This window comes from Scyliorhinus torazame, chromosome 1 (assembly GCF_047496885.1).
Source record: "Scyliorhinus torazame isolate Kashiwa2021f chromosome 1, sScyTor2.1, whole genome shotgun sequence".
NCBI classification, from domain to species: domain Eukaryota; kingdom Metazoa; phylum Chordata; class Chondrichthyes; order Carcharhiniformes; family Scyliorhinidae; genus Scyliorhinus; species Scyliorhinus torazame.
Genome location: NC_092707.1, coordinates 309,101,486 through 309,115,693, shown reverse-complemented (window position 1 = coordinate 309,115,693; position 14,208 = coordinate 309,101,486). Strand labels below are relative to the sequence as shown.

The 14,208-nt window shown below is 45.6% G+C and overlaps 1 protein-coding gene across 3 annotated transcripts in view; it reads left to right on the top strand.

Annotated features, from left to right (window-relative positions):
• The window catches only part of LOC140423806 (serine/threonine-protein kinase VRK1-like), a 212,140-nt gene that overhangs the window by 101,142 nt on the left and 96,790 nt on the right, over positions 1 to 14,208 (top strand). For all 3 annotated transcript variants that reach the window (XM_072507813.1, XM_072507814.1, XM_072507815.1), the window contains one exon: positions 11,408 to 11,528. In XM_072507813.1, coding sequence (XP_072363914.1) covers positions 11,408 to 11,528 — 121 coding nt within the window. The remainder of the gene's footprint in view (positions 1 to 11,407; positions 11,529 to 14,208) is intronic.

Genomic DNA, 14,208 nt, shown 5'->3' with positions numbered 1-14,208 from the left:
GCATCCTCGACAATCTCGCAGACAAGTCAGGACCGTCCAGCCCACGCATCAAGACTTCCAGTTAAGTGATGCAGATGACCAGGATGCCTTCCGCGTTTCCGTCATTGATGTCAACAAGGTCAATGCCATCAATCCAGCCGATGAGTGGTGTGCCACCCTGACGGTCAACCGATCGCGCGTTGCCTTCCGTCTGGACACCGGCGCATCCGCCAACCTGATTGCTTACTCTGAAGTCCAGGCCATGAAGGTCAAACCACCCATCACGCCATCCCGGCTCAAGATGGTTGACTATAACGGGAACGTCATCCCGTCCATAGGATCTTGCCAGCTACAGGTGACTCACAAGATGTACACGGCCACACTCCCCTTCGAAGTTGTCGGCTCATCAAAGGACTCGTTACTGGGCGCACAGGCGTGTAAGGTCCTTCACCTGGTACAGCGCATTATGTCTCTCTCTCCAGATGAGATATCCGACTTCCCGGATGCTGAGTTCCACGCAAATCTCCATTCCCTCCTTGCTCACAACCAGGAGGTTTTTGAAGGCATGGGGACATTGCCATACACGTACAAGATTCGACTCAGACCGGACGCCATCCCTGTCGTTCACGCACCTCGCAGGGTTCCTGCGCCACTCAAAGACCGCCTCAAGGCACAACTGCAGATTCTTCAGGACCAAGGGGTCCTATCCAGGGTCACGGAGCCCACGCCATGGGTCAGCTCCATGGTCTGTGTAAAGAAGCCCTCTGGCGAGCTCCGTATATGTATAGATCCTAAAGATCTGAATAACAACATCATGCGGGAACACTATCCCATCCCGAAACGAGAAGACCTCACCAGCGAGATGGCGCGAGCCAAAATATTCACTAAATTGGATGCGTCCAAAGGATTCTGGCAGATCCAACTGGACCCGGCCAGCCGAAAACTATGCACATTCAACACCCCTTTTGGCAGATTCTGCTACAACCGGATGCCATTCGGCATCATTTCAGCATCTGAAGTTTTCCACCGCATTATGGAGCAGATGATGGAAGGCATCGAAGGGGTACGTGTATATGTGGACGATATCATCATTTGGTCCACCACTCCGCAGGAACACATGCATCGTCTACGACGTGTCTTTACCCGCATACAACAAAATGGCCTGCGTCTCAACCGTGCGAAGTGTGCCTTCGGCCAGACGGAGCTGAAATTCCTCGGGGACCACATCTCAAGGTCAGGGGTCCGTCCCGATGCAGACAAGGTTAGCGCCATCACAGCCATGCCACGACCGGCTGACAAGAAGGCTGTCTTAAGATTCCTGGGCATGGTCAACTTCCTTGGGAAGTTCATTCCCAACCTGGCTTCTCATACAACAAATATGCGCCATCTCGTAAAAAAATCGACAGAATTCAACTGGCACCAATCGCATCAGCGGGAATGGGAGGAGCTCAAGCACAAACTGGTCACGGCACCAGTGCTGGCCTTCTTTGACACGACTCGCCCTACAAAGATCTCAACAGACGCCAGCCAATCTGGTATTGGAGCGGTACTCCTGCAAAAAGACAGCACGTCGTCATGGGCCCCGGTTGCATATGCCTCACGAGCCATGACCCCTACCGAACAGCGCTACGCGCAAATCGAAAAAGAATGCCTGGGCTTGTTAACTGGACTGGACAAGTTCCACGACTATGTGTATGGCCTGCCACGATTTACGGTCGAAACTGACCACCGCCCCCTGGTCAACATCATTAACAAAGACCTGAACGACATGACTCCTCGCCTCCAGCGCATCTTACTTAAACTCAGGAGGTACGATTTTGAACTGATCTACAGATCTATGTGCTGTACATTTCTTTGTTCTTTGTGTAGAAGATTGTAGTTTAGTCGGGCAGTATGGTCGGCACGGGCTTGGAGGGCCGAAGGGCCTGTTCCTGTGCTGTACATTTCTTTGTTCTTTGTTCTTTGTACACTCCGGGGAAGGAGCTCATCGTGGCGGACACTCTTTCCCGAGCAGTGAGCACACCACCAGATGCGGAGGGGTTCGTGCGTCAAATTGAGGCACACGTAACTCTGACAGCAGCAAATCTGCCAGCTGATGATCCTAGTCTGGCCCACATACGCGCAGAGACGGCGACTGACCCCCTTCTGCAGCGAGTGATGCGCCACATGACGGAAGGGTGGCTAAAAGGGAAGTGCCCCCAGTTTTATAATGTGCGAGATGATCTCACCAACATAGACGGTGTCCTTATGAAATCACACAGGATCGTTATACCGCACAGCGTGCGCCAGATGATTCTTCATCAACTACACGAAGGCCACTTGGGCGTCGAAAAATGCAGACGAAGGGCCCGGGAGGCGGTATATTGGCCGGGTATTAATGAAGACATAGCCAACATGGTGCTCAACTGCACAACCTGTCAGAGGTTTCAGCCGGCGCAACCTCCGGAAACACTTCTACCACACGAGATGGTGACGTCCCCCTGGGCGAAGGTGGGTGTTGACCTATTTCACGCGCTCGGCAGAGATTACATCGTTATTATAGACTACTTCTCAAACTACCCGGAAGTCATGCCTCTCCATGATCTGACGTCGTCCGCAGTCATTGGGGCCTGCAAGGAAACATTTGCTCGCTATGGCATTCCAAGGACTGTCATGTCAGACAATGGACCCTGTTTCGCCAGCCGTGAATGGTCGTCCTTTGCCGCAGCATATGGTTTCACTCATGTGACATCCAGCCCTCTGCATCCACAATCGAACGGGAAGGCTGAAAAGGGTGTCCACATCGCCAAGCGGCTCCTGTGCAAGGCGGCTGCTGCCGGATCGGACTTTAACCTTGCCTTGCTGGCCTATCGATCGGCCCCGCTATCCACGGGTCTCTCGCCAGCGCAGCTACTAATGGGTCGCTCCCTCAGGACGACGGTACCTTCCATCCTGGCACCAACAACAGACCATGAGGCGGTTCTTCGGAACATGCAACTGCAGCGTGATCGCCAGAAAAGTCGGTACGACACACGAGCGACGGACCTGCCCCCCCTGTCCTCCGGAGACAAAGTACGCGTCCATCAACCGTATGGTGGCTGGTCAGCACCGGCCGAAGTCCTCCGACAAGTGGCTCCCCGCTCGTTCCTGGTTCGCATGCCGGATGGTTCCGTGCGTCGCCGCAATCGGCGCGCCCTTCGCCGACTTCCACGCTCACAGCCACACAGTACGCACACGCCAGATCCTCAACAGGCTTCCGAGGATGACTTTGTGGAGCTGCCGCACATCACGCCCTTTCCATCGCCACCCATGGCCATGCCTGCACAGCAGCCGGTGGTTCTTGATCCACCCTTGAGGCGGTCAACCCGAACTCGTCGCAAGCCCATTAGACTGGACTTATAATACCGTTCATATGTTTAACAAGTTGCACAATTTTACATGATAACCTGTTGTTGTTTATCGTTACAGATGTCGTCTGACTGGACAACTGTTCAAGTTTTTTTTTCTTCTTCTCTCGTTCGCATTTATGTTATGGTACAACTTGGTTCATGTGACGCACCCGACATCGCCCCATGTACATAGTTCCGTCATATGCACATGCTGCACACGACACACACACACTCTTAGATGCACTCACGACACAATCATATTTATTACCACGTAGGCACATATCTTTGTAAAAAGGGGGGATGTCATGATATTCAAACACACACATCATGATGGACACAATAACAGGCAAATCAGAGTACACAACACCACAACCAATCACAGACAAGAACACCAACCACATAAAAAGCACGAGCACGACACCTGGTGGTCAGTAGGTCTGGGGAGAAGGGAACAAGAAAGAGCTGTTAAAACATCACAAGCAGGGAACCCCCACGTGCAGAGTGCAAAGACCAAACTGTAAATAGTAAGTTTAAATAAAATAGCGTTGTACCATATGCAACCGTGTTGGCTCATCTGTGTGTCAGAACACCCAACACCACAAGGTTAAAATTAGATCAGTCATGATCGTATTGAATGCTAGAGCAGGGTTGAGAGGCCGAGTGGCCTACTTCTGTTCCTAATTTGTATGAGTTCACCTGCTACCTTCAATTGGTTGGTGAATACACTCTTTGGCCACAAATTAAAGATAGATTACTGCTCCTGCTACAGTGCGGGGTTGGGAACATCTTTTCCTGACTGATTACAGGATCCCCACCCAAAACAGAAAATCTTACCCGAAGATTGTAAAATGAAGCACCAAGAATCTCAATACAATTGAACTCAATGAGATTAGGTGGAAATCTCCAGTGGCTGGAATCATTCCTGCAAATAAGGAAGATGGATGTGATAAATGGAGGCCTAGCATCTCAGCCTGGGATATTGTGACAGCAGCATAGGCCCACCAATCTTTAACTGCTTTATCAAAGACCTTCCCTCCATCATAAGGTCAGAAGTGGCGATGTTCCAGAGCTACAAAGTGGAGCTGATCGCAGAAGGTTGCATTTTGTTCGGTTACATTCGCCATCCCTCAAGATAATGAAGCAGCTCTTGCCTGCATGTAGCAAGGACTGGACAACGTTCACATAAGTAGCAAAAAATATTCACACAATATTCGCCAGACAATGGCCACAATAAATAAGGGAGCATAAATACCTCCTTTTGCCATTCAAAGGCATTACCATTGCTGAGTTTACACGTTCAACATCCCAGGGCGTCAGTAGTCGTCAGAAATGAAACTGGAATGGTCACACGAATGCAGTGGTCACTACAGCAAGTAAGTCAACAAGTGACTCCCCATGATTTGTCCATCAGCAGCAAGCCACATATCAGGAATCACCTAATGGTGCCAAAGCAGCAAGGAGCTGTGAGGAAATTCCCAGGCAAAGCCTGTTTCCATGTTTGCTGGTTGACCTTCCATCATTGCACCATTGAGAGGAAAAGGTGCTTTTTGAAAGTTCCATAAGCTCTGGACATTGGACAGCGCCAATTCAATTCCATCGCTTTCATTCAATTTTAACAGCACATTTTGATTTCAATTCGAATTTTACTTATATTGTTTTGACTTCCGACTTAAAACTATTAATCTTTGTGTTCCCTTTCCTTGTCTGTTATCAGGATATACTGAACAGCAGCAGAAATTGGGTGTGCCGCAGTAAAATAAAATACAGCTCTCCGATAGTCGTTGTACCAACTTTCTTCAAAATCTAAGGGGTTAAGTAAAGCAGGTTCGACTGCGGTCTGCCAGACTGATGAGCACCTTAATGGTCAGTTTCAGTGTGAGTAAACATAAATGCTCATGTCAGTGTTTTAATACAGAGCACACATTACACAGACAGACTAATTATAGTGTTGCCTATTATTTTCACGTATCATTTGAAGCAAAGCAGAGGTCAAGCTTGTTCAGCTTGATCTATCATGGAGCAAAATACTTTATTGTTGTCAATATTACAAGCAAATTACCAGCGAGTACAATGAATAACTTTATTAATTAAAATCCTGCATTGTCAGCTTTTGATAATTACTGGGAATTATTACTGTATCCGAGTTCTGTTTGAACTTTTTAACATTGTTAGTGTCACTGAAATGGTAGTGTCTGGATTAATGCACAGATTGCTTTGCAGCCATATTTCTAGTCACTGAAGCATGTAGTCAATATCTAATTTCTCTGGAGATAACAGTATATTGCACTTACTTACCAAAATGAGGTGGTTTTTAACGTATTGTCTATTTGCTAACATACAAGTCAGGACCTATTTTATTGCTGTGATTACTAGACTTTGCAGCATTGCTGTAGAAATCAGGTCCAGCAGGAAGAGCTTTGTACTCAAATATTTGGCAGCAGCCATTTTATGATTCTTCTGGGTTCCATATTGGAGTGAAAACCTATTTTGTAATGAGGTGAATCGATTGCAAGTTCACGATATACTGTACAAGTATACATTATCACAGCAACCGAAGGGTGTGATTTCACCAAAAATTCCGTGACATTTTGCGCGAGTTTAGCGGGGTGTTTCTCGCTGGATTTTTGGGTGGGATCCATATCACTATTCAACCACACTTAGGGTGCGATTTAACGGAGTCCCGTGTCGAGCGCGTTTGGCCGGGTGTTTCCCCGCGCTGGCAGTGCCAAGAATAAGCCCACTATGAAACCCGACTCTTACTTCATTTCGGTGCTTCGGCAAAGAATGCCACGCCGAGGCTGCACTTGGTCCCATTTTCAGCACAAAAGAGCTCCGCTGACCAGTGGAGCAAGAAAACCTGGGGCGTGATTCTCCGAAATGGAGGCAGAGTGTTCGCGCCGTCGTGAACGGCACCTATCCTGACCGATTCAGGGCCCGATAATGGGCTAGGAGCGGCGCCGCTTCATTTACGCGCGCCAGGCCTTGGCGCCGCGTAAAGGCGGTGCCGCATACATGACGCGGCCGGCGCTGCATAACTGGCGTCACCTGCGCATGCGTGGTTGCCGTCCTCTCCGAGTCCGCCCCTCAAGAAGATGTCTGACGGATCATGAGAGGCTGCGGAAGAAAGGAGGTCCTCCTTCAGAGAGGCCGGCCCGACGATCAGTGGGCACCGATTGCGGGCCAGACCCCATTTGAGGCCCCCCCCCGGTGCAGGATCCCCCCTCATCCCCCCGCAGGCCGCCCCCCCAGCATTCCCGCGCTGTTCCCGCTGGCAGCGACCAGGTGTGGACGGCGCCGGGGGGAACCCGCCGTTTTGGGCAGGCCGCTCGGCACATCCGGTCCGGAGAATCGCGGGGGTACCGGTGAATCGCCATTTTGGCTGTCTCGGGCGATTCACTGTACCGCGCCACGCAAAACGCTATTGTGTCGGTCTGGCCGCTTCCGTGAATCGCGGGAGGTTGTCGAACCGGCGTCGCGGGAAAATGTGGCGACCCAGGCGATTCTCCCAACCGGCGCGGGAGCGGAGAATCGCGCCCCTGATCTCTAGACCCGCATCGTGAACTCAGGACGCCCCTCCCCAATGCCCCAACTTACCACTGCGGGGGTCCTCGAACACCCTCTCCCCCCCGCACTCCATCTCATAAGGGCAGGGTATCTCTGGATCCGATCCCCGGTATGAGCAAGATGCCACCTGGGCACCCTGGCAGTGCCAGGAACTGGAGTGAAACTTGGTAATTAATTTAGGTGATTGAATGTTGAACGACACTGCAGTTTTATATTTGCAGCCATTGAGGTTTAAGACAGGCATGCTGCTGCAATCACCAAGTCTTGCCTTCCAATTTATTGACCCGTTACTCAGAATTTAAAGGAGATCTCTCGACCCGATCCAGAGAGGAAAGAAAGTCATTTTTGAAACTACCGTCTCGTAATGATCAAAAACATGAGGGGGCTGAACAGAGTAGATAGGGAGAAAGTGTTCCCCCTGGGTAAAAGATCAAGAAAGAGAGGGCACATAATTAAGATGATTTACAATGGAAGCAAATGTGGTCTGAGAAAAAAAAATATTGCGCAATAAGTGGTTTGGATCTGGAGTGAAGTACCTGGGAGTGTGGTGGAGGCAGGTTAAACTGAGGCATTCAAGAGGGCCTGTAAGAGTTTTTCCAATTTATTCTCTTATTTTCACTTTTATTTTGCTGTCGCACTTTCGATTCATGGATGATTAATGGACCTGTGTCTTTCAGACAAGTGACCTGTGCCTTTAATTCCAGCAGAGGATTTCAGCAGCAGGAGCGATCACTGTGTTAGTCCGTGCTGGCTTAAACTGGAGTTGTCGACTGACCGGCACCAATACAGAGATTAGCTGGGACTCGGTTTGATTAATTTGCCTGGTGGCCAATAAATTAGCCTAAAAGGTTGTGCTCTGCCTGGTAATTGGTGGTGATTGGATCTTATCCTACTGAAATGGTTCAGAGACCTAAGGGGCTTTCAGTTTTGATTCTGGCAGCTTGATAAAGAGATCTAACTAACTCTCCAAAAAGGATCCAACTAAATCCTCTCCAGAAAGCTGTTGCAAAGCCTCTCCAGAAGGATCCAACTAACTCTCTCTCCAATAAACCTGTGGATGTTGGATTCCTGAAACTACAGGATCTGGAGGCAGGTCACAAACCAAAAGCAAAGTTTGATGAAACAGGGCCTGAAGGCAAGCCACAAACTGGAAAGCAAAGTTTGATAAAGCAGGGACTCTACCTCTCCAGGAAAATTGTGATTACAGGCTGCAAAAACAAAGACTGTAATCTACAAGACTACTGTGAAGAAAGCATACTCAGAACCATCATCTGAAGAAAATACTCTTCTCTTTCACTTAAGTTTTTCTCCTTTTCCACCCCTCTGCGTTTTTCTATCTTATGTGCGTGTGTATGTGTCTGTGTGTATATGGAGGGTGGGGAGGCAGGTTAAGCGGGAGTTAGGTATTTCTTAATATTTGACCAACTATTTTTGCTGTGTATTTCATTGGAGTTATTGTGTTAGATAAGCAGTAACCCAGTGACTGATTATTGGGCGACCAAGGTCCAAAGACTGCAGATATTTTAATACAAATTATTGGTTAATTCACTTGTGATGTGACCCCAGGACGAGTGGGGCTGGAATTGACTGCGTACTTGCCCAGGGTGTGGTAATGGGCATTCGATGATTACTTGAATAGAAACAATATGCAGGGGTACAAGGAAAAGGCAGCGCAATGGCACAAAGCCATAATGCTCATTTGACCAAAAGGACCAAATGGCCTCCTTCCGTCTCGTAACGATTCTGTGATTCTGTGAATTGTCAAAATGAACACAATCTATACAACTTTAACTTGGATTGTTAATTAACGTGGTGACATTCATGTATGTGAAAGGCAAATCTTTCAACTAATGGCAGTAAATTATTCTTTCAGATTAAAAAACAGGCTTTTGCGCTTTGAGCAGAGTGTATTAACAACACATGGAGCTCAGAATTGTTAGTATTCTGGGGAACTTGTGCTATCCTTGTATCCAAATCACAGCAAGTTAGCATGCAGATACAACAAGAAATTAGGAAAGCCAATCATATGTTAGCATTTATTGCAAAGGGCTTGAAGTATAAAGGTAAAGGAGTCTCACTGAAGATGTATAAGATCTTGGCGAAACAGGAGTGCTGTGCATATTTTGGTCTTCTTACCTCAGTAAGGATATGCCCGCCTGAGAGGCAGCGCAACTAAGATCCAGTAGACTGATTCCTTCAATGAGGAGATTGTCCTCTGAGGAGAGATTGAGTATCTTATCCAATTAGGGATGGTGGGCAGGCTCTTGAAGTTGCTGGACCAATAGGAAGCTCTCCAGCAGCGAAAGAGCTGCAGCCTTCTGTTACAGGTAAGTGAGAGAGACAGAGAGAGAGAGAGATGGAGTGGGGAGTGCCTCAAGATGGAGATATCCTTTCAGTGCTTTTAAAATCTTGCAACTTAAAAATCATCACAATTACCAGCCCTTCTTTCGAGAACCCCTCCACAGGGCAGCACCCAGCCATTTGTAAGCTGGCTGCAGGAGTGGAGGAATGCTTGAATAGTAAAATGGAGCACTGGGCCCAGGTCTGTCACCGGGGCGGTTGTCTCCTTTCTCCGGCCTGGTTTCGGTCAATTCAAGGGTGCACCTGCCGACTGCAAAATTCCAGTCAGCACCGGGGGAGGTGTCGAACAAAGCCACTCAATTGGCTATCCACGTTTTGCAGGTGGGTAGCCATCCTGTCCCTTATCTGGCCAGCCTCCTTAAAAGCGGCACAGTGGCGGGCCCTTGCCAGCAACCTGGCATCCTGGCTGGTGACAGGAAATGCCTGGCTCATCCATTTCTATCTCTGCCGTGCTTCCAAAACTCTGCCCAATGTTCTTCCACATTTCCACTTATTGAAGTGATGTTGAAGGCATCAGCCTCGTATCTAAGGGATGATGCAGTAGTTACTGGAAAGAGCATATGAGGGCAAAATCACAAACTGTTTAATGGGATCTTTTCCCTCCACCTGAGGGGGTAGAGAGGGCATTGATTTAACATCTCATCTCAAACAATGGCACCTTCGGCAAAGCATTCCTCAGCATTGCACTGAGATGTCAGTCTAGATTATGTACTCGCATCTCAGAAGTGGCACTTGATCACGTAACTTTCTGACTCGGAGGCAAAAGTGCGACCACTGTGTCACAGCTGAATACCTGAAAAGAGTCAGCAGTACAGTACTTAATTAATTTAGGATGGGATTAGATCAGGTTATCATACGATACTATTTCACAGTATTTCAATAATTTCTGGAGCCAGTTGATATGCAGCAGTCTCATCATTTATGGGGTAATATGACCATATTAACACGCCCTATAATGGGAAAGACATTTAAATGAAAACCACCAGCTCCCTCTAAATTGCGATTCAATTATGAACTGCCTTCCTATACTTCAGACAAAGCTAGATATGCTTAGTTTTGTCAAAGACCTAGGTTTTACACAAGTGAACAAACGTGAACTTGGTATTTGTTTGACTGAATATGGAATAACCAAGACTTAAATTATGGGGTTAGGGAAAAGATGGGTAAATCATAAAATTCCACAAAGTTAATTGGAGATTTAGAGCCTGTGAAATTGTTACAAAATGTTGGTGTTGCAATCCAGTATAAATTGGTTGTAATGTGTGGAGCCAAGTTCTGAGTCTGGACATTATTGTATCCATGCCAGGTCATAAAACAAAGATAATAAACTTCCCAAGGGATTGCATGTTTAGTGTTATATTGCAGAGGCCTGCTTTGGTATACTCTGTTAGATTAGTTGTTAAGGTTAAGTTGTGTGATTGAAGATTGAGCCCCTGCAAGTCTTCAAATTTGTGCTGTGTAAAACGGAATTTTCAATTGGTATTTGTGATTCACTTCAGGTGAAGAATGCTTATGTTCAACGATTTAACTAATAAACATTTTATTTATTTGGAAGGAGTACTGACAAAACTGAACAAATCATCTTATGTCTTAATTTTTTTCCCATTCCTACTCTACACTAGATGGCAGTTTTGCCATTGCCTCAAACTTTTTGCACTCCTGTAGGAAAGGAAAGGCCCTCACTGTTTAGTCTGCGAGCGGGATCTCTGAACGGGTGATTCAGATCCTGTGGACTTCCTGGAACATATGTTAGTAATTTAAAAGGCAGACATTTATTTCTTTGTTTTACTGCTGGCTCTTTGAGAAAGTGTTGGTGCTGGATTATGAGCTGTCTGGATCATGTCAGAGGCTACAGGGATCAAGTTCATGTGACAGGCCAGACTGAGGAAGGATGAGGTTAAGGGAGGTAAGGAAACTGACCCCTGCTTTTATTGCACAAGTCACAGCCTGTCTGTGAACCACAGCCAAAAACTTGGGCGTTCCAACTCTAATACAGCTGAACAAACAAGCCACTTGCCTGCTTGGATTTTACACATTTCATCAACAGGAGTTAAATGAAAGCGTTCTCTATTTTTGCTTTGGGTGACTTTTAATCCTTCATTCTTAATTCCCTTTCCTCAATCACATTCCCTTAGCCCCATCCAGAAGAGGTGACCTGGAAATCCTTGGCTACTGCATGCTACAGTGGCTGTGTGGGATGCTGCCCTGGGAGCAGAACTTGAGGGATCCTGGAGCAGTCCAAGAAGCCAAAATCAAGTACGAGTTTTCTTCTGTTTCATAGTTTACTGTAGCTGGTTCAAAAAAAAATCTTCAAAGCACATCAGTTTCTTTACAATATCACATTTCACCTTTTTGTGAACAAGTATTCTTTTCATTTGTAATAGTAATAACTTCAAATTGTCATCATAAATATTACAATAATTTAAATGTATTTGGTGTTTTTTGACAAAACTATCCCGGAATGCTATTCAAGCGCACTTAAATTATACATTTCGGGACACATTATTGGGAGCACTTAAACAGTAAACTAACATTGAGAGTTTCAAGATTAGTTGTCTTCTTTACATTTAAATAAAAGGACTAAATTAAGAATAAGTTTGTTTAAAATACAAGGAAACTGGGGGATTTATTTTACATTCCTTACATTTGATATTTAAAACTTGAAATGTTTCAAAATCTCTCCTTTAGAATAAAACAAATGTTTTGGAAAGTATTAAATGTTCTAAAATCAAAGTTAATGCAAGAGAAACAAATACTTGAACATTAATCAAAAGAACGGAATGTCGATGGTGGCGCAGTGGCAATGCCACTGGACTCGTAATCACTGGACTCATAATGCTTTGGGGACATGGATTCAAATCTCACCATGGCTGCTGGTGGAATTTAAATTCAAATGAATAAATCTGGAATGAAAAGTTCCCCCTAGTAACGATAACTATGAAACTGTCATTGATTGTCACATTTAAAAAAAAATCTGGCTCACTAATTATCTTCAGTCCTCGAGCCTGCTGTGACATTCAATAAGATCATGGCTAATCTGAATGTGACCCCAAATCCGCATTCCCTACCCCCAATAACTTTTAACTCCATTGCTAGTCAAGAATTTATCTAACTTTGCCTTAGAAATATGAACTGACCTTGCCTCCACCACTCTCTGGGGAAGAGAGTCCAAAGACTCTCAGCTTCTGGAAAGACAAAATGTCTCCTCATCTCGGTCTTAAATGGGAGATCCCTCACTTTAAAACTTTGTCGCTTAGTTCTAGTCTTTCCTTTTTTGCACCTACCCTGTGAAATCCACTCAGGATATTATGCTGCAATAAGGTCACCTCTCATTCTTGCTGTACCTGCATTCTAACCTTTTGTGATTCCTGTAAAAGGACACCCAGATCCCTCTGCACTTCAGAGTTCTACAATCTCGCTCCGTTTAAATAACATGCCACCTTTTTATTCTTCCTGCCAAAGTGGACAAGTTTACATTTCCCACATTATACTCCATCTGTCATATTTTTGCTCACTCACTTTAAGAATCCTGCAAATGTATATCGATAGGTTATGTCCTTTTCACAACTTATTATCCTGCCAATCACATTACATTGATTTAATTTTAATCATGTGCACACCATCATTATTTGTTGAAGTTAGCTTAGCCAGAGAGCTAAATGTGCTGACACACTTTGTGGTTGTCACGCATTGATGGTTACAGGGGAGTTAGGAATATTTCCTATTTTGTGGGTGAAACAATATTGTGTTTTTGCATTCATTCTTCATTGAATGATCACGTTAGTGTCCATGTTGTCCTCGCCACTCTGTGGCACATGGCTGAACTTGCAGCTGTCATTCCCTTCTATACATTGTAAAGGACATTATCATAGATCATTCTCAGTGGGTTAATTTCAACATTCCAGATGAAATCAAAGCCCAGTAAAAACCCAGTAAAAAGTCCTACTGTGGTGGACACACATGTGGACAGTACTGACACCATCCTTTAGGCCCCTTATTTTCAGACCTTGACTGAGAGGCCTCAACACCAAGCACCACACCCAGGACACCAGGCCCTTCCATGCCACTGACCCCACCTTCTGAACTCGCATAGATCCCTCTTCTCCTCCTCCATGCCAATTGCCCTATCCCATAATCCCCCCTCACCACTGACTCACCCAAGCCAGTCCCGAGCCTCTATGCAAGAATCCGTTCTCCTGTTCCTCTTCGTTATGTCATAGAGTTAAATCAGGAAAACCACTGATCTTTCACACAACCTCACAAAGTCAACTAGTGCACACCACTTTTAAACGAGCATGAACCGGATGCCACACAATTCTCGTGCACTGCAGATTTTATCTTGAAAGTAGGATGTGATTTTAATAATGAGTATTCACGGCATGCAAACATATTACAAGTATGAACCCACCACAGACTAATATAATGCTCAACATGCCGCAAACCCGCCGCTGCATCTCAACCAGCTTACAGGTAATCAGAATTTTGCATGCTGCCTAATTAAGTCACCCAACGCACCACATTTCCACCCCCTTGTGAACTCCATCAAAAAAAATGTTTCTGAAATTTACGGAACAGATTTGTCTTTCAGATCACTAAAAGTGAAAAGTAACTCAAAACTCTCTAGATACTTGGTACTAGGTGCACATATAGTAATCAGACTTTATAAACTCCATATCCAAAGTGTTAGAATTACATTGTGGTGTAACACTGAAGTGCAAATGTAATAATTTATTATGTAATCCATGTGATGAAATCCAGAGATAGCTGTAAAAGTATTTATAATATATACTATGCAAAATGTTACAAGCCCAACATTATTGTTAATTCATATGATGAGCATTTTGATCAAATATTTTAATGCAAAATTGCAAGAAAAATGTAACTTCATTTTTGTTGAGCTGAAAGTATGTTTGAACCTTTGTGAACTTATTTGCTT